Source organism: Grampus griseus (genome assembly GCF_964374135.1).
Source record: "Grampus griseus genome assembly, chromosome: 17".
NCBI classification, from domain to species: domain Eukaryota; kingdom Metazoa; phylum Chordata; class Mammalia; order Artiodactyla; family Delphinidae; genus Grampus; species Grampus griseus.
The window spans coordinates 32,895,201-32,917,780 of NC_139011.1; the positions used below are offsets into that span (position 1 = coordinate 32,895,201).

The 22,580-nt window shown below is 31.2% G+C and overlaps 1 protein-coding gene across 28 annotated transcripts in view; it reads right to left on the minus strand.

Moving 5' to 3' along the window:
* The window catches only part of RIMS2 (regulating synaptic membrane exocytosis 2), a gene marked incomplete at its 5' end in the record, with an annotated part of 569,746 nt that overhangs the window by 199,605 nt on the left and 347,561 nt on the right, over positions 1 to 22,580 (minus strand). For 16 of the 28 annotated variants that reach the window (XM_082675015.1, XM_082675035.1, XM_082675018.1 and 13 more), the window contains 3 exons: positions 10,552 to 10,668; positions 12,303 to 12,459; positions 14,680 to 14,748. In XM_082675015.1, coding sequence (XP_082531141.1) covers positions 10,552 to 10,668; positions 12,303 to 12,459; positions 14,680 to 14,748 — 343 coding nt within the window. Of the gene's footprint in view, positions 1 to 1,878; positions 1,945 to 10,551; positions 10,669 to 12,302; positions 12,460 to 14,679; positions 14,782 to 22,580 lie in introns of all 28 variants that reach the window. The other 12 variants (XM_082675011.1, XM_082675034.1, XM_082675032.1 and 9 more) reach the window with 2 other exon arrangements.

Genomic DNA, 22,580 nt, shown 5'->3' on the forward strand with positions numbered 1-22,580 from the left:
AGACTGCATTCTCACAAAATCTATCCAACTTTTCCAGAGTAGGTATACACTAGACTCACAGATTTGAATCATTTCAGTGACAGCAAATCTTATAGTAAGTTATTTGATAACTTGTTTTCTAAAACTGATTTTTCTAACCTTGTGTTACTTTAATATAAACATCAATGATATTGTGTTTCCTGAATATAAACTAAATTATGGCACAAAAGACAATTCAGAAATCTCTCTATCAAAATAGGCCAGCTAGGCTGAGACTGAGAATTTGAGTAAGTATATGAAATTGATAACCAACCTAGAGCTGATAAAGAACTGGTTCTATCTATGTTGGGTTACTGAAAGAATAAATGATATGAAGCAGACAAGCTACTTATTGATAATTAAGAAAAATACAGAGTATAAAAAACTAATGTGGTTCATGATCTTAATTTATATTTAACTGGAAAGATACCAGTGTAAGAAGAATAAGCCTATAATCAGTAATGTCTCATTCACGCCACCCACCTTAAGAAAGGTCTTGCCCCATTATAAGGATTATAAAACTGTTTTTTGCCCAATTATAAATTATAAAACTGCTTTTCACATTTCTGTAAGATAAATGTATGATCATTGCAACCAAAAAATAGTCTGAATGTAATATACAGCAATAATAAAAATAAAAGTCATTAACAACAACAAAGTAAAAATTATTTAGTATTGAAGCAAAATAACAGAAAAAGAGACTGAGAAATGTAAAAGAAAATAAAATATAGCAATAACCACTATCATATAATAAACTGGAAGGCACTAAATTTCAATTACATTTACTGAAAGACATCACAAAATTTGAATTATTAGGAATTTATTATTGATGATATCTCTATGTTTCCTTCCACATTTGTCTAAATGAATTCAATCCTTAGGAATTTACCCATTAGTTTCAATTATTTTTTTCTAAGCTCTTTCATTATCAACTCTTAATTAACTAAACTAATAGGATAAAAGTGGTCACATATAACCCAAATCACTTTGAAACCATAGTCAGAGTGAGTACAGCACATAATTCCTTATCTATACAGCTAAATCCACAACCACATTATTATTGCCGTTTTCTCTGCCTACCAGGCCTAAAAATGTTGTCACTGAACTGGCTCAAATCCCTAAAGCTACGTTTAGCCTTGAGAAACTGCAAGCTTTACAGACCTTCTTTCCCCACTCGATTTCCTTCTAGGATTAACTAGAAAGCTAATCTTCCTTTCTGTTAAATGCCAGGTAATTTATATTTCCCTTCAGTACAAGGAGAATGGTGGTAGACTAGAAATACTGGGTCTCGGTAGACAGACTCAGTATTCTCCAGGGATCTGGGTTCATCTACCATAACCAACGAGTAGATCACAGCCACCTTTGACAAGGTAACCATAAACCTGAGCTTACCCTCATAAACCTCAGCCCAACCTAAGCACTTTCAAGGACTGACTGCAGAGGGAGGTGGGGGAAGTGGGTTGTTAAGATATGTACCAATCAACTAGTTCTGCCTAAATATCTAATTATCAACTAGTGCTGCAGAGGAAGGTGGGCTGTCAAATGCAATTAATTTTTAATAATACTATTATTCTACTTTTGTATGTAATAAGAGTCAAATGTAATTTCTGGTGAGTTAAACTTTTAGAATCATCAGAGATGATCCTAGCCCATTAAGGGAAGCTATATTTTTGACATCCTAACACAATTAAAGTGTTTATATATGCTTTATTTTCTACTATTTTATAAGGATAATACTTCTATGTTTCATCAATAACCATATATGTATATATAAAAAACAAAAATAGAAGTGAGTTATATCATATCAATAGATAGGCACATGCAATTCTACGAACAGACTCAATTGTAAGAAAAATATACCTGCCATCCCTGTGATGATGTTCAATGGTCTGACTGTATCTGGAGCGAGGTAGAGTAAGAAAATGACTGCAAGCATGGTAGAAACAAGAATATAAATGAGACTCAGGAAAGAAATGAGAAAGTACATTTTAATTTTTAAAAGTGAGATTCAAAAAAGATAAGCAGATAGTAAGCAAAGCAAATGAAAACTGTTACTGGAAAGCTTGCTCCTTCCTCCCAATGTCCATTGTAATATGGCAGTGCTAAAGGTTAAAATATGCTAAATATTCTAAAACAAAACACAAGAAAATGTAACAAATTGAGATTAAACAAATAATATTTCAAAATAAAATCTTATCAATTATCACTCAAACATCTTTAGCACCATCTATAAAATGTTATACAATACAGATGCTTTCTCATTTTTTAGGAGGAAAGGTAGAAAGAGAAAAATAATAAAATAACCAGAAAGCTTAAGAGGAAAATAATAAAAGAGGTAATTTCTAATACTTATCACACTTAGGAGATTTTATAAGGTTGCTATTTCTTTTTCAATCATTACTAATTAAAAGTAACTAAAAGAGTTTATAAAATTCCATTTAGAAAGGAGCAAACTGATTCAAATTCCTTTAATTGAATACTAATTTTATTTTGTAAATGTATCAGATGCTATCCATTTTCCATTCACTATGTTTATTATATGTTTATTACATGCTATTGGCTCTGCTACACTTCATGCCTCATGACTACCATAAGCCATCAAAGTAGCACATTGACCTTTTTACCCTTCTGTAGCTGATTCTCTTCTTTCTATAGCACTGATCTAAAATTTTTCTATTTTTTTAAGTCTTTCATGTCAAAACACTTAATTTTGGCAGAAGATCATTATGTTTCAGTAAAAAATGGAAACCAATCTTGGTCTCTCTCAACACCTCTAAATATAGAGTACATATATATTTATATCTCCACTTGTTCTCTTTTGCAGCAAACGAAGAGGCAATTCCTCTACTTGTAATCCTACTTCCCACATGACCTTGCTTCATTCATTTTTGTCTCATGCCTTCCCTTCCACAACTGCACTTAATCCTAAAAATAAAACTTCACTAACCTTGCCTTCCTCTGACTTTTTTTCATCATAAAACATCTTAGACATATCTACAATTCTTGCTACGACTTTCTCACTTCTCATGCTTAAAGCTTACTGTGATTTGATTTCTGTCTCTATCATTCTCTTGAAGCTGTGAATATTACCTGTGAAATTCTAAAAAGTCCTTTAATTTCCTCTTGATCTTCATCACACTCCACTTATCTATGGTTTTAGACAATGATTTTCAACCTCTATTTCTTGACACTCTCTTGGTTTCTGAAACACTATTCTCTCTGGCTATTAGAAGTTTAGAATGGATAACCAACAAGGCCCTATTGTATAGTCCAGGGAACTATATTCAATATCCTGTGATAAACCATAATGGAAAAGAATATTTAAAAATGTCTATATGTGTATAACTGAGTCATTTTGCTGCACAGCAGAGATTGGCATGACATTGTAAATCAACTATACTTCAATGAAAAAAAATAGTGTTTATATAACACTTAACTATGTGCCACATACTCCATTAAAGCTTTGTCTAGATCTCATTTGCTTCCCGTAACAACTCTTTGAGATAGGGTCTAGTATTCCCACAGACAGAGAAACTAGGCTGTGAGTGCTTGCGCACGGCCGTAAAGTAAGTAGCAGGACTGGCTTCAAACTCTGGGCTTTCTTCAGCCAAAATTCAGGCTCTTAACATGTACACATTGGTCTGGTCTCTGCCTATTAAGTGCTTCTTTATCCATTTCACTTACTGATTCCCTTTCTTTTTATTCCTCAGAGACAGTGGTTTCCCAAGATTTGTTCCTCGACCTTCTTTATACTCCAACACCTTCTTTCTGGATAATATTATTTGCTTTTATAGTGTAAATTCTCACTTTGGTTTAGCCTTGATTTGTCTTTGGGTTTCACATTTCCAGGGGCTTCCTGGGATCTCCACATGGCTGCTTGAGTGTCATGTAGGCATTTTAGAAAAACACATGTTAATTGTGAGACAAGCAAGACATTGGCCTATTTGGACATCTGGTGCTACATTTGTGAAATAAGGGGGCTGGAGCAGTAGTTTTCCAACTTTCTTTTTGAGCGGAAGACCAGTTGTTTTTCAAACAAAATTTTATGTAAAACCAATATTTAGGAATTCAATAAAATCAAAATGGCACTGCTACAGAGGGAGGAAGAAGCCTAGACCCTACCCATTTGGCTTCATCCTTACCTACAACAGCAATTCTTCACGTACCTCTTTAGAACATAGTACCCTATAATCTCTAAAGGCCCTTCTAGTTTCATATATAACTCTTTAATCCCCCTTTGGAATTTAATATAATACTTTAGCTATTCCTTTTCTTTTAATTCCACTTTCAACTAAGGATTTAAGTATTTACTTAATAAACCAAGCTTTAAAATCTCAAAATTTAACTCCTCCATTTTCCTTATTTTCCACATTCAATTGATTTACAAACATTGCCCATTCTAATGCCTAAATAACTCAGATTTATTCCTTCTTTTCCTTTTCTTCTGCCACTACCTTAAATCAGGCTTACCATGTCCACTGAAATAACCTTCTATTAGGTCTCCTTTCCTTCAGAATCCAACCCTCTCCTGGTCCACTCTGTCTATGGAAGTATATTTACAAAGTATGTTTCTGATCATGTAGGCACATTGCTCCAAATCCTTCAATGCCTTCCCATATCAAAAAACAAGTATATATTCTTTAAAATGGTACGCCAACTAAGTTGTAAGCTACATTCAATCTTCATCTCCTATTACTTCCCTTTTCCCATACCACAACTTTTTATCTAGGTACAACAGACTACCTAAGATTCTCTAAATATATCCCATACTCTCCTGACTTCCAGACTCTGTTCATGCTCATCACTCATCCAAGAATGCCCATCATACTCCCTGTCTCCACTTCATTGCCTTTCAAAATTCTTCTCATTTTTAAAGTCCAACTTCTCTTTGAAGGTCTTTCCAATAGATACAAGCAAGTAATTTTCTCTCCAATCTGTTCCAACACTACTATGCTTAGGCCTCCCAGTCCTCTACATTTTATAACTAGTTGGTATATTGTATAATTAGTTGGTATGAATTACTTAGTATAATCAGTTGGATCATCTGTTTATCTAGACCAGGAGGAAGCCTATTTTAAATCTTTGTGCATAATGCTTGACCCACTCAATAAATATATTTTGGGTTGAACTAAAAAGTATAACACAATTACACTGTTTTCATGGTCAATCTACTGTCCAAAGAGAGCAGTTTTTCACATAATCATAGAAACATTCTAGAACTGTAAACAAAAAATTACAAACCTATGTAGTATAAGAAAATAGGGAAAATGGTATCAAAAAGAGACTTTCTTGGCTTTACAAGAGGAGAAAGAAAATCCAGCAGTAGTGATGTTGGGATTTATTGCATTAAAAAGGAATCAACTGTCTCTGAAAATTACTTAAGAGTAACAAAAATGTGTAAAATTCAAAGCTTGTTAAAATTTTCATATCATAGAACATATATATCATCATCCAATTTCTAATATTTTCCTTGGGGAGGTTTATAATTAATTTTGTCTCTATAACACGAAAGAAAACATTGTACAGGAATCACCTTCATCAAGCAACAGTTTGTTTTATTTCCCTTTTTGTGATGGTTAATTTTATGTGTCAACTTAATTGGCCAAGGGGTGTCCACATTAAACATATTTCTGGGTATGTATGTGAAGGTGTCTCAGGATGAGATTCTCATTTGAATCAGTGGAATCAGTAGATTTCCCTCTTCATTGTGGGTGGACCTCAGGCAATCTGGTGAGAGCTTGAGTAGAACAAAAGTAAGAAGAAGGAGGAATTTTTCCCTTTTTTCCTGCCTCATTTTTGAGCTAGACATCTCATAACTCTCTGGCCCTCTGACTGAGATTTATACCATCAGCTCTCAGGTTCTCTGGCTTTTGGACTTGGTCTGAATTATACCACCATTTCATGGGTCTCCACCTTGCAGACAGCAGATGGTAGAATTTTTCAGCCTCCATATTCATGTGAGCCAATTCCTCAAAATAAATCCCTCTCTCTCTATCCAACCTACTAGTTCTGTTTCTCTGGAGAACCCTTACTATATACTTTTCTATAGATATGTTATACCTCTTAACCTAATCTGGTCATGATCCCGCCTTGAGATGGAGTGAAAAGTATAAAGACGCATCTATGAATATTACACAAATTAACCATACTGTTTTAGTAAGCCCCCTAAAATCCACTTAAGATACAGAAGTCCTTTGCTGCATCCAATTAGTACAACTTAAAAACATTTTATTTATACTTCTCTATTAAAGCATTCTTACTTTTCTCCCCAAATTAACAGATATTATAAAATCTAAGCAATAGTCATGAATATACATAATGAGTTAAAGTTGTTATATTACAAAATGCATTTAATCCAATTTGTTTGAAATTTTTAAAAAATTGAGCAGAGCTGTAATTCACTGTAAAAGAATAAAATAGAAAACTAAAAAAGTGACTAAATTTTAAAAAGAGAAAGAAATGAAGTAACAGATTCTCAAATCATGAGAAAAAAATATCACTATTCAAAGAACTGAACAAGATTACTGATCCAATTTCCTGACACACTCTGATTCTTACTAAGAAATATAATCTTTGAAGACAAAACAAAATTATATTTTTTATGAATTATCCTTCTATATATTTCATTAGCCTGAATGTTACCTTTTAGGACTAGCAGATACATAAAAAGGACTGCAAAAGGAGATAAAAATCTTATTCTTAAGTAACCTGTAGATTTTGAAAGCTAAGTTTCCAACAATCTCAACCTAATTCCAAACTTTCTGCTCTGTCTCTGATATTGTTACTGTTTTGCTACCTTATAGTTCCTAAAATATACTATGATTTAAATAAGCTAAAATATATTCCTGAAATATAATGAATAAAAAGTTGTATTGTTTTTGTACGATGAATTCTCTCTTTTCATTTACTTTCTCTATATTTTCAAACTTTCAGAGATGCATTTCTCTCATAGTTTATAACTGAAAGGACCACAAAAAGACTATAAATAGTTATAGGTATGTTTGGCACTTTCTGGTAGCTGGTTGCCTGATAAAGAGTAGAGAAATAGCATGTGTGTGAGGTATTTCAGAGATCCATATAACAGGGCATTTTTCTTTTTAGAATATAAATGCATTCATTGAATGCATAGAAGAAAAAAGTTTATGAAGTAATATATCTTCTGCCAGTGTTATGTTTTTTTTCTTTTTATGCTAAAAGTATACTCTATGGAATTAAATGCAACCAATATATTTCGGTCTCTAAGATAGACATAAAAATATGTACTGTAAGATATCTCTGACATGCTACAGAAATAGTATCTAGTACTCCACACTTATTCTAATAGTAAATTAACTCCTATAAACAAATAAGCTCTTGAAATATTTCTAATACTAAAGTCACATGGTTTGCCCCAGAAAAATGATGTTCCTTGTTGTAGTAGTTACCAGGATTTACCAGAGAAACAATGATACAAAAAGTATGGGCGATGAAAAGGAAGATGAAAGATGTCCATTACAATTAATCATTTTTAGTTAATATCCTTGTATCCAAGTTTCTGAATTACTTGTAATGAACCTACTTTCTTTTCAAAACATAATAGGAATTTGACTCATGAAAATAAAGTGAGATGTGCAAAGATCCAATCAAAATTTTATATATAATTTTTTTTATGTTACCTATAGGAAAAGGATATTGTTACACCCTTAAGTTTAACCAGGTACTACAAATTAATGCCAAATAGCATCATTTCTCACCCAATATAGCCAATGTAAAAGCCATTATCTTCATTCACACTTTCCAATATGTTTCCAAGTCCTGCATCCTTCGTACTGGGTCTTTCTGATGTACATGTGTATTCTGCCTCTGTGTCTTTGCTTTTGTTCTTGCCTGAATAAACATGCCCATTTTTTCAAGGTACAACTCATGTCCTATATTCTCTACAAACGTCTTTAAAAAACACCTGAATTGACTGATTTCTCTGCTTAATTGATAAGCACATTAAAATGTAAATTATGTGTAAGCCAAAAATCCTTTTAAAATGTTAAGAGTAAGCCACCTTTTTTGAGTACCATGCAACTGGAGGCACTATGTCACTTAATCTACCCAACAACCCTATAAAGTTGGTACTAATATTCTAATTTTATAGATAAGGAAATCAAGTGTTAAAGAGATTCGTTTTCACAAAGATACACCGCTAGCAAGTGGCAAAAAGCTTAAATTCAAACCCAATGCCATTTGGTTCCAAATCCTATGAAAAAAGTACATTCCATGAAATACTATTAAGGTCAGTGTGTCAATTCTTACTGACAAGAAAGGTTAATGCACCACTCAAAATACCTGAATTTTACCTACTCTCTCAAAGGAAATTCTCTTTTAGGCTTTTTAATCAACAGTATTATTGATTGACTCTATAAAATGCTGTTCATGAAAGTTCACTGTAAGAGGTCTAAAGTATTCTTACCTTCTAAATAGTACATAAAAATTACAATGCTTTCACATGCATTCTATTATAGAAAATCTTTTAGAATATTAGGATAAAACAGAAATTAAGAACCCATTGTTTAATAATATGATAGACTACCTACATGAATAATACGGTATTTTTATTTTTGATTCTTCATGTTAATGAATAATGATTACAAAAATAATTCAAAATTAATATATTAGAAATGGTTTTACAGTCCTATTTAAATGAAATTCTATTTTATTTATTTCAAAAAGGAATTGAAACAGCTCACAATTAAGAGTAATTATGATCTGGTGATGTACAACACAAAAGTAATGAAACCACATGGATCATCTTTCCCCAAAACTTCTGAATTACTTGAACATTTTTGCTAAACTAAAAGATTCATAAAGTTATAAAGTAAACAAGAAAATATGACATTTCAATTATGACTAATTCAAATATTAACTAATACCAAGGATTTAATAGCATTTTTCTGGTCACTAGCCTTAGGGCTATATGTCTTAAAATATTGATAAAATATTATGCATTTGATATGATAATGACTATTTTTGTTTGTAAGTATAATTCTAGAGGTTAATTTTATTCTATTCTTCTCTGCAAGATTTAGACCATACTGTATTATCTTCAGAGAAAATATCAAGTCCATTTTATATAAACTTGGAAGATTCAAAGCCATTTCAGACTTTTCTCCCTCATCATTTGTTTAACAAACATTCAATGAACAAGGAGTTTATGAATCATTACATAAATAATTTCCAAAAATTACTTAAGTTCTGTTAGGTATCAAAAAACTCATTTATTCACCCTAATATGACTCCTTCTTAATCACACTAACATATTCACTATTATTGTACTTGATAAGCATCAATTTCTATAGGTAGCATGCCTATAATTACCCCTAAAGACACAGACCACTATGAAAAAGTCAAATAAATGAAAAAGAAATAAAACATTACATTAACTTTCATTCAACACTAAGAAAGATATTAATTTAATAATTTCTTATTTCTTCTTAGATCTCAGACACAAAAGCCAACACTTGTTTGACACTATTAAAGACTAAGATATTCCCTATCTTTTCTTTTGGAAAAGTGTACTCCAACACAATGAAATTATAAGCATGAACTGAGTATAACCCTAGATTTAGATAAAACAATTAAATATATAAATATTGACAGCAAATTTTCATATCAATTGATTGAAAACCCCCAAGTGTTTTTACTAAAATTAGTTTAGGATGCATACAAAGAGACTTCTGAGTTCCTGTGTTATTTCATCATAATATTCTCTGAATAGTAATTTAAGCTTTCTATCCTAATCCTTATCTTAAATCCTTTTAATAGTTTTGGGGATATATCATAGCATTTTCTATTTTATATGTAACCAAACCATGAATTAGAGGGTTAACCAATTTGCTTAACTTAAAAAAATTAGTAGTAATTAACGTATGTATTGAAACATAGCATATTACTTCTAAGTATATCACATTTAATAGAGCAAATTCAGAGAAGTCTCTCAAGTACAGCAGCTGACAAGCATGATTCTTTAAGTTGCTTAAAAGGTTTACTGAAAGCCATGAGGAAAAACCTCTTCGTGAATCAGTTTTTGCGTCTGTTTCCTAAACAAACCAAACTTGTCTTAACACTTTTATATTAAAAAAGTCACATTTATTTCCCAGATGAATGTAAAAGACTTTAAATGTGTTGTCTCATGAAAGTATTTTTCTATATGATAATTGGTTATGATACGGTAAAAATAATAAAACATCTTGTTTTCCTCATGATTATCATTATAACCTCATGTGCAAATTCACTAACTTAACTGGTTTGATTTAACAAAGTACGAAAATTGAAAGAGCAAAATGAATTTTTTTTCTTACCAAACAAAAGGTTATTTTTGTTTCTTTAATTTTTTTTAATGATGTGGCAATCACAAGAATCAATGTAGGTATTGTAAAGGAAGCATATGGTTTTAGAAACTAAGATAAGAAATACCCAAGTTCAGGATGAAAATATTTTATGGTAATACCTTCTTCCTGAAGGCAGCAATTATAATAAGCTCTAATAGTATTTGATCATATTTACCTGTCTCTATTTGGAGAATAATGGTCATCCATGACACGATGTCTATCCATTCGGCTAATTGTATTATAATGTCCTGTAGTAGAGCGTGTCCCTCGAAGTCCCTGTTCCACATTCCGACTGAAATAGCAAGATCCATTAAATATCTTAATAGACCATAGTCACATATTATACTAAGAAACAAAGTTTATTAATAAAGATAGTAGAAAAAGACAAAAATCACTGTAATGTCAAGTCCAAGGTTTTTGTTTTGTTTTAACTAATAGGAGATTGCTGCTATAACAGAGGTATAACATAAAAGTAAGCTAAAATCAATGGGGATGGAGATAAGGATTATCAAAACTATGAATGGATGACTCCCAGGTGTATAGTAGTGATAACGATCTATGTAACACAGGAGGAGGAATAGATTTGTATGGTGAAAATGAGTTCAGCATGTTGCTTATAGACAATATATTGGTGGATCTTATTTTAGGGATATTAATTGCTATTTCTTTTAAAATCTAAACTGATGTCTTTAGAATTGATTAATGACTATTTTTTTAAGCTGCCATCCTTGGCCTGGATTGTCTACTTATATACTTCTTTTTCATGATGGAATAAACCTTTTACATAAGCTCCTGTTATTACGGGCTTTCTATTATGTGCAGGTGAATCTAATCTAAAACCCATGCCAATTTTCTATTGGCATGTTCAAATACTTTTTCCCTGGTAAAAGTCAAGCATTCTTTTTTTTTTTTTTAACAAGAAAGGACTTAATTTATTAAAGCTACAAATTCAAAATCTCTTTCTCTCTTGCACTTTAAATTTCAGATTACAAATCTTATTACTCTACTGATAGGCCTACCACATTTAAACAATTACTTTTCAGAAGACTTTTAATAATTTTAGTCCCATTTATAAATTTAGTTAATTCAACATCTTCAAACATTTTAAACTATGTTTGTTAACTTAACATATTAGATTTTCTCTTCAATTAATTGTCTAAATTAACACTTTTAAAGTCCTTAATATCCTTATAAGTTGTTAAATTTATAAATATAATAAACCTTTTCTCTTAAATAATGCAATACCATGTATAAAATTAAGATTACAATTTAAAATTCTAAGTCTAAATGCCTAAAACTAACTCAATTACTCATTTAAAATAAGTGTTATAAGGCTGTCATTCTAAGAGTTCAAATTTCCTTAAACATTGCAAGTATATAAAATGTGAAATTATGCACATACTTCCTGTTAGGAAACACATTATTTCCATGGTTCTTACTCCATTAAGGCTTTCTGTACTTAACTGGATTGATCAGAATTTTCCACTAAGCATAGGACTTGGAGTTGCAGATTTTCCAAGCAATTCTTCCCACTGCCCATGCATTCCTTTTTAGTCTTCTCATGATTGTTCTTAATTGTATAGCTCCATCAAATGTTCTTTTTTCCAATTTCTTAAATTATCAATATCTATATCATTCATGAGTATAATTAGTTGGGTCTAACTAGATCTGCTCAATATACATATGAGACTGGAAGTTGGATCTTCTTTATAACTATAGCTATAAAATTATATATAGGTCATCTAAAGTTACAAAGTAGCCCATATTTCATCTTACTCTCATTATATAAGCTATTGATAGCAGGTATGTTTTTCCCTAAGTAACTTTTTTCTACAAGAATTTATTATCTTTGAAAATTTCCAATAATATTTTATGATAAATAGGCTTATAATATCATCTTACAAATAAAATGTTATGCTGTCTTACCTCTGTGGAGGAGGGACACTGGGTGACCAAGATCTAGTCCTTCCTATAACATCCACTCGGTGAGGAGACCCTGATGGTGAACAATAGTTTGATGACATTACTTGTTCTGGCACTGACAATGTTGAGCTTTGAAGATCTCGACCATTGTGTCGATAATCTAAAGGTGGAAATATTAAGATTATAGTTATCTATACACTAAGATCTCTTATATTTTGTATTTCACTGAAAAAACATAAAATGTTAGTGAAGTTGAAAAGCTCTGAATATACTAAATGTAAAGCATAATGAATAAAGCATAACAGTAAGATAAAATAATATTTTATAAACACTTAAATTGAAAAGGAAAGACAAATATTCAAATATTTAGAGAGCTACTATGTCCAAGGCCCTATGCTAGGTAGAGTAAAACTTTTTTACACAGTTAATAATCTTCAGTAGAAGATTCAAGTTTATTCTAAAAACATTTTCATCTTTTCATTGACCTAGAAGAGCTTCAAATAATTCTCAACAATTATAAAGGAGGGAGTCTCCAATAAAGATGTTAAAAAAAAAAAAAGTGGGAGGGGATATGGGGATATATGTATGCATATGGCTGATTCACTTTGTTGTACAACAGAAACTAACACAGTATTGTGAAGCAATTATACTCCAATAAAGATCTATTTAAAAAAATAAATAAATAAAATGATTACCTTGACAAAAAGTTTCTAATTTCTATACTCTATAGTTATTTCTTTAAGAAATAAACAATATTAGAAAGCACTCTGAATACCATTTGAAGTAAATATGTAAATTCTGATATATTCCAAGCATTTGAAGTTATCTCCATATCCTTTTTATAAACATCAAAATCAGGACTATGGTACTGTAGTTTTTGAAATGTTATCTTTCAAATGCGTTATTAAAATATGGTATATGATGAAAAAACCATGTCTCAAAAATTACACTGGATTTCAAAATAACAACATATAGGATATTACAGCAGTCTTTTTTCCTCAGTGGATTATTAAATGATTCACTATATAGCAAAAAAATTAATAACAACATTGAAACAAGAAACCATGATGTTTCATGGTAGTAAAAAGTAATGAACCCAGGGTAAACACCTTGAATTGTGCAGGTTTGTGAAATACTATTCTGTAACAACAAAAATTTTTCCAGAGAGTACTAACCAAAATAATGAATGATTCCTGAAAAGTTTTTTTTCAAAAGATACAGTTCCTTTAACAGAATGGAAACATAATAACATGATCATTTTTTTGTTATCCTGGAAGTAGAAAATAAAAGAATTGAGATATGCCAAAAATGGCATCAAGATAAAGAGCTTTAATGACCTGAAGGAAAATATTTTGGGTGGAAAAAATCTGATGTGGCTAGATATTTAATAAAGAGAAGAAGTTGAACAGTCAATTAAAGGACTAGAACACAAGCAGGAAAAAACTGCTAACGATCTCCAAGCAAGAGATCATGAGAAATATGACTTTTTAAGGTTTAATTCACAAACCATAAAACATGAAAAATATTTTTGCAGTCTTAGTGAATTAATATATTGTTAACCCTTAGTGCAAAAAATAAAGACTAAAAGATAGTCATTGGGTTTTTTAAAAGTAGTACACTGGTAGCATGCAAACTGACTCATATTCTATCAAAAACTGTCCAACAAAAACTATCAGTCACTGATGCAACTGCAGCACGTCTTACATACAATAAAACATATTTTGTTCATGATAAAATTAGTTATGCTTATGAAATTTGCTGAGCTAATTAACCTTCAAGAAGAAGAGAATCAAACATTTTATAATATTTTGAGTATAATATATATAAAAATTTTGCCAGAATTTATTAAAAAATAGCTACTTACCTAAAATATTAAATCATCAGATAAATTTCTAACCATAAATGAGGCAATATTTTAAACCACAATACCATAATTTCAAAATGTAGCTGCACCTGATACTAATCCACATAACAACAATGAAAAAATTTCAAAAAGTGGATTCAGATATTTGACATACTTGGGTATGTTAGTGATGTTAGAAAGATTTTTTTCACAGTTAGTGAAGTATAAAGAAGTTTCAGTTATATAACTTCTCAAATTTATAGTGAAATCCTTATTACTTAGTAGTTTAAAAATAGAAAATTGGTATTACTTATGAGACATCTTTCAATAGAATATTCAATCTAAGAACTGGTACAGGTATTCCAGCAACTAGAATTATTCAGTTTAAACTGCCATAGGCTGTTTCGGGGGAGGGGGCATAAAGAGGCAAGTCCTTTGTACCTCATTGCATTTATCTACCTATTTACATATTTACTGGTAAATAATGATGAGTCACACTTCCTTATTATCACTATAAAATAATTCTGAAATTCTTACCTGATACTACACCAATTCCATCATCGCAGTCATAGTCAGAGACTTCACTATCACTTATTCTCTTAGACCCTATGAAGCAAACAATAGCAATAATTAAAATTGCTGATCATTTAAGGAAAAAAACCCCTCACCAACCTGAAAAACAAATGAAAGGATTTTGAATGGAATACTTGAGAATAAAAAAAAGAGAGAGAGAAGAAAAGTCATTTTGACCTTACAAACACCTGTTTTTACATATATTTCATTATGTGAGGGTATTATTTTTGAAATGTATAAGGTAAAGTTCCTAAAAGGATTAAAGCCTGAAATAATATTAAATATTAAATAATACATGTTAGTGATTTGATGCTGATTGATAAAATCTATTGGACAAAAAGCCGAGTCAAAAATAGCTCAATCAGGTCAGTTTTAGATGCTTTTAGACAAAGGCATTTAAATCTAGTAAACTTCAAAATACAAACAATGTTATATTCAAAGACATTCATGTGTCTTTTTCTAATATGCATGACTAATGAATTAAATATACCCAATTCTTTAATCTTTATTTTTCACACTCATGGAGAGGAAGCATAATTTAAGACATCTTAAATGTCCTTCCCTTACTATTACTTTAGTTGCTTTGAGAAAAATACGAGAAATAAGTCATCCACAAACTGACTTACACATTGTGAACTGTGTTATGTTTTCTAAGAAACAACATAAGACAGAACAATAATGATTACTATAATTCAAGAGCCCTGTGTCTGTTTTCCTTACAACACAAATCTATAACAAAACTTTAAAACGTTAATCATGCTATGGCAAAAATAACATTAAATTGAATTAAGTAGAGCTTTGATGGCTAAAGCAGACTGTCCTCACACTTAATGATGACACATATCACATATATAAATAAACATGTTATAATTTGTTTTTTAATCTATCTTTTCTCCTACATGGAGAAAATACCTACGTGCCTACAGGAATAGGCACACCTTACATAAGAGAAACTTTTATTTAAAGCATTTTTCCCTTCTTTGGTATCAGAAAATATTTAATGATAAATGAAGACAGTGTTGCTATTTCAAAAGAGAACTTGCTTTGTCCATCTACTTACATAATTCATTACTCATTACATAGACTAAACTCTGTTATCAGAAAATAAATACTTTCCTGTAAGGTTTATAAAACACTGAAAGCTCATGTTGCATAAAATAGCAATAATTAAAATGTTCTAGGAATGCCCTCCAACATTTGCAACCTCGCCTTAGAAATACTCTCTCTATATTTTGTTGTAATCCCTGCCTTCTTGGGAGAGGGAGTCTTTCTTTTTTGCCAGGAACTGCAGTTCTTGTTTTTCTCCTTTTAATGATTAGGTAATACCTATCATTTTTGGTCATGTCGTCCCACTGAGTGTACTCACTACTATTTTCCTTCCAAATCCATATGTCATAAAGTTTTGGACCCAATTGAATCTGAGGCTCTTATAGCACCAGTTAATATGGAAACTACATTATCTGACAACATCCCAACAGAATGCTCACAAAAGGATTTATAGAATTAGGACATACATTCTAAATGAACTTGGGAGAAAGGAGGGATAACACAGATGAGGCTATTGAGGAGACTTAAGAAGAATTGCTCAGCTTGTAACAAGATTTCACCTTGTAAATGATCAAGGACAAAGCAATGATTAGTTTAATGTGCCAGGTACAGTACAGAGCATAAAGATTACGTGCTTTTCATATTGATCAAGGATCAGATCTGCCTTTAATGTAAAATAAGAATGACACCAGCAAAAGATGAAGTTCATTTTATCAGCCTTTATGAGCCCTCTTGTGTGTGAGGGTGCGGGTGAGAGTGGGAGATGAGGTATATATGTGGTTTGTAAATGCTACTGCCTTTCAGAATCTTGATTACTTTCCTGATGGAAGTCTTGACCTATTTTGATATTAATCCTATAGAGGCTAAATATATTGCAGTTATGTTCTATGTGGATCTTGTCACATTCTGATGAAATCAAGTAATTAAGTTTAATGTCACTGAATGGATCAATCTTCTCTTTTAAAGAGAAGAAATTTTAAAATTTCTTTAAGAAATTTCCTGAGCTTTTATACAAGCACAGAGATACCCTTATTTTCTTCTGAAAGTTTAAAAATTTTGCTCTGTGCATTTATATCCTATCCATCTTGAACTAAGTTTCTGTACGGCATGAGATATGGATGCAACTTCACTTTCTATATGGATAACACGTATCTCAGCATTGTTTATTTAATCATTCTATCTTTCCACAATGATCTGCAATGTCACTTCTGCTATAAATAAATGTATTCTATCTGCTAGGATCTGTTTGGTGCTCTACTTCTTTTTCCTTGTACAGGCTGTTTATCTATAAACCAGTAACTTACTGTCTTTATTATTACAATGTTATATATTGAAAAGCAAATCGTTTACCTAATTATTCATATATTTGATATTTCTCCTTTGCTCTTCCATTTAAATTTTAGATTCAGGTTATCAAACTGCACAAAAACATCTATAGGGACTTTGATTTGAAATGCATTGAATCAATACATCAATTCAGGGGGAAATGGCATATTTTACAGCATTGTTTTACTAGCCATGAACATGGCATTCTCTTCATTTAAGTTTTCTTTAAGATCTCTCTATGAAATTTTTAACTTCAGTCACTCAAATTTTCCACATTTGTTGGATTTATCCTTTGTATCTTATCATTTCTATTGCTATTAGAAATACTGTTAAAATTATGTTTTCTAACCTAATTGCTCATAAACAGAAATGCAATTTTATTGTAAAATAATGTTAATCAACCATCTTGTTAAAGTCTCTTTTTTTCTTTACTTCTAATAAATTTATTATGGTTTAATTGGAATTTTTCTATGGAGACAATTTACTTCCCAGTCCTAATGCCTTTTTCTTTCTTTTTCCTGTCTTTCTATGCTAGTAAGCATAATACTGGAAAGAAACAGAGAAAGTTTACAGTTCTTTCTAAATTCTGATTTTAAATAGAATTTTTCTAATATTTATCCATTTAAAGTGATATCTGCTGAATTTACATTCTGTAAGATTGAGGAAAGTCTCTTATAAGTTCAGTGATATTTCATAAAGGATTTTCAATTTTTATTTACAATTCATTCTGGCCTGTTCCCTTCCTGTACTAACCTTTTGGTTTAGAAGCAAGGTTACACTAGCCCAACTAAATATTGAGAATTAGTCCTTTTTTATTCTCTGGGAGAATCTGTGTAGATTAAAAAAAAAAAATCTGTTCTTTGAAATTTTGAGAGAATTAATCTATAAAATTACCATGGTCTGGTGTTTCCTTTGTGGGTATATTTTATTTTATTATTATTATTTTTTTTGTGGTACGTGGGCCTCTCACTGTTGTGGCCTCTCCCGCTGCGGAGCACAGGCTCCAGACGCGCAGGCCCACCGGCCATGGCTCACGGGCCCAGCCGCTCCGCGGCATGCAGGATCTTCCCGGACCGGGGCACGAACCCGTGTCCCCTGCATCGGCAGGCGGACTCCCAACCACTGCGCCACCAGGGAAGCCCTGTGGGTATATTTTAAATTGCTAATTCCACTTTTTGGTAGATGTAGAATGACCTATTAATTCAAGGTTTAGTAAATTATATATTTTACAGGAATTTGTTCACTTTGTGTAAGTTTTCAAAGTGCTTGCTACAATGTTTAAATTTTATTTTATAATCTATTTTCTGATATATCAATTATACATCCATTTGAATACTAACCGTACCTTCTCTTTATTTCTTCACTACAGGTTTTTTTTGGGGGTTTTGTTTTTTTTGGTACGCGGACCTCTCACTGTTGTGGCCTCTCCCGTTGCGGAGCACAGGCTCCAGACGCGCAGGCTCAGCGGCCATGGCTCACGGGCCTAGCCGCTCCGCGGCATGTGGGATCTTCACGGACCGGGGCACAAAGCCGTGTCCCCTGCATCGGCAAGCGTACTCTCAACCACTGCGCCACCAGGGAAGCCCACTACAGGTTTATTTTGTAATTCACTTAAAGGATTAAATTTTGGGTTCCATAATCCTTAACTAGAAATTTGTTTCTTGTTTTATTTAGGTTTTTGCTCTTATTGTTAGGATTTCTTTCCTTCTATTTTTAATTTATTTCATTATTCTTTTCCTAAAAAACTGAATGAGTATGTCGTAATTTTCAACCTTCAAATGCTTTGTTAACATAAGCATTCTCCCCCAAGTACCTCTTTGCATTACACAAATATTTGTATGTAGTATATTCATTAAAGTTCAGTTCTAGGTATTTTCTTCTTGGGTCTTTAAGATATTTACCATACTTCATTAAATTTAAGACACTATTAACTGAATAATCCATGACAGTTGCAGAGATAATAGATCTTGAAAAAAATGTTCTTTAGAGTACAAGTTTATTTTTAAAATTTATCAAACGTATGGGTATAATTTATCTCTTTTTAAAAAAATTTACATAGTAACACTCTAGTTGAAGAAAATAGCCTACAGCATAACAATTCTTTGAAATTTGTCAAAAAATGAATTATTGAATAGTACATTAATAATTCTTACAAGTGTTTCATGGACATAACAGATGAATATGAATTCATCAAATGTTAGGTTCAGAGTTCTTCGACCATGAGATTAAATTTGTTAATTCTGTAGTTTGATTCTCTTCTATCATCCCTAAATTTTTGTTTGGTTGACCAATAAGTGATTGAGAGAGAATTATATTAGACTCTTCTTTAATGGTGGTACATTTGTTGATTTTTCTCTCTAGTTCTAATTTAATGCTTATTGAAGTTATTTCATTTATACATGCAAGTTTAAAATTATTTTAATAGATGTAAAAAAATCATGTGAAAAAGTTTAACCCCCATTCATGATAAAATGTATCAGCAAACCACTGAGAAGGAAACTTCCTCAAACTGATAAAGGGCATCTACAAAAAACAAATCAAAGGATTATACTATTAAAACTGTAAAAAGGGCATCACTATAATCAATATAGAATTAAAGACACTAATGTTTTCAAACTGTAGCTCTTTCTCCACAAATATTGTAAAGTACCTAATATTTTAAAATGACCTTAGAGAGTGAATATGAGTGTTTTCTGTCAAGGATATAGTTCTTTCATCTTTCTAAAATTAAAATTTCTGTTCACTATTTTAAAAATCACAATATATAAAAAGTTTTCAAGTAAGGAAATAGGTTAGTTGTTAAAATATTTCAAGATATTAATTAAAGCTTACATTTTTATTGCAGACATTTTAATAATAAATAGACAAATACAGGAAAGCCATTTCCCTCTAATTTTTTTCATCGCAGTTTGCTGCTTTCCCTAATATCTACTACATTTAACATCCTCCAATTCCAAAATACATGAATCTTCATTTATAAGCAAGATAGACATTTGTCTTTACCCTTCCAAACTTACTGTTTACTTCTCTCACCTCTATTTACTGAAATTCTACTTATTCTTTACCCTGCTAAAGGACAAGACTTGGCAGAATCTGTAAGAAGACAATGGTTAAAGAGCCTTGTAAATAATAGGAATCCAGGCTCTAGGACCTCTCCAGAGTCCAGTGATATTTTAGGATTCCAGGATAGTAGCTACATGATGCATCTGGGAAGGCGGGATGCTAAGTACCACAGCAACCAGCATTAGTAAAAATTGCCATGGGTAGACTTGGCTTCAAGTAACCATTGCACACTGGGACATATCAGTGAAGCTCAATAAGGAATAAAAATTAGTGGGTCTTTCCTGAACGTTGTCTTTTTTTAGAGTTTTCTAAGCCTAGGGTTTTTTTAGAGGTTTTCTAGAACCTCTGTTGAGTGTTGGGAATAGGTAAGGAGAAGGAATAAGACAGATATTTGACTAGGAAAATGGGTACCTAAGAGTCAGATTAAATATAATTTTTTTAAAATTGTATTTCATATACATGTTTGTAAATAAGGGTTTTGCTTGCTACCTAAGTATAATGAATCTTTGGACCAATCACAATATCAAGCACAATAAACATAACAGGCAACTAAATATTTGTTGATGTCATTAAAATAATGTAGATTTCAAAAGAAAGCAAGAAAGGAGAAAAAAGACAAACCAAAAATAAATGATGTGTAAAATATTAAGCAAAATTTATAAGAAATTACATTAAATGTAAATGTAAAATTATCCCAATAAAAGATAAATCTTATCAGAATGGATTTAAGAAGAGAAACTCTACATTGTTTTCAATAGACAAATCTTAAATATAAGGACACAAAGAGGTGGAAGATAAAAGGATTGAGAAAGATATACCATTCAAAACAAGTAACAGCAACAACAAAAAAGCAGCAAACATCAAACAAAGCAGGTCTTAAGGAAGAAGTATTCCTAGATAGAGAGACACTATGTAATGACAAAATTATCAGTCTATTAGGAAAAATATATAACAATTCTGGATTTGTATGTATGTACCTAGTAACATAACTTCAAAATATATAAAGCAAACAGTGACAAATTTAAAAGGAGAAAAGTCCACAATCACACATGGAGATTTTAACATACTTCTCTCAATAACTGATGGAGTAATCAGATGAAAAATCAGAAAAAACAACCCAGAAAATTTGAAAAACAAAGTTAATAAACCTGATAAACTTGATATATGTTGAACATGAACCACACGGTGACAAAATAAACATTCTTTTCAAGAACATTTACCAAAATTGATTACATGTAGCACCATAAAGCAAACAACTAATTTTATAGATTCCAATTATTTAAAGTATGTACTCTGATAAGAGGGCAATTATGCTCAATATCGATATTTTAAGAATCCCTAGAGTTTGGAAATTTAACAATACACTCCTAAATAGTCCACAGGTAAATGAAAGTACAATAACATTATCACACCACATTAAAAATTATCTATGTATCCTTCTGAAATGAGGAGAAACAAATTAAACTTAAAGAAAGGAAAGAAATAACAAGAATAAGAAGAAAATTTAATGGAAAAGAAAACAAACATACAGCCTAGAAGTAAACAAAACAAAAAGTTCACTGTTTGAAACACTAGTAAAATCGATAGCTCATCAGCAAGTCTGACCAAGAACAAAAAAAGGAAAAGGAACAAATTACCATATAAGGGAAAAGAGGACATGACTACACATTCAATAGACATTAAATGGATAATAAGATGCTATTATGAACAATTTAGTGCAAATAAATTTTTTAAAAATTGAAGAAATATTCAAATTCTAAGAAAAATCCAACTTAACAAAGCTGACACAAGAAAACATAAAATTTTGAATAGTTCTAAATCTAGTAGAGAAATTGGAATTGGAACTGGAATTCAACACCTACACACAGAGAAACTGCCAACCCTGGAAACATACATGGTGAATACTTCTAACCACGTATAGAAAAAAGAATACCAATAATGTACATATTCTCTCAAAAAACAGAAAATGAGGATACACTTCCAAACACTTTATGAGGCCAGAAAAACACTGAAGTCAGAGCTTGACAAGGATATTACAAAACAAGAAAATAAAAGACATCAAATAAAAAAGAAGTAAAATTTCCTAATACTTTTATGAGCACAGCAGCATAACACTGATAACAAAAGCAAATAAGATGTTACAAAAAGAAAAAAAGAAAAGACAATCCTTCTCCCTCACTCTATCTCTCATGAATACAGTTGCAAAATTTCTACACATATTAACAAATTGAATCCAGAGATACATAAAATGATAACGCATCATGAGATAGCTGGGCTTATTAAAGGAGTGCAAGATAACTTTAACATTTAAAATCAATACAATTTACATTAGTAGAATAAAAGAGAAATATCATGTTTATATCCATGTGTACAGAAAAATACTAACACAACTCAAATCCATTCATGATTAAAAATTTCCGTCAAACTAG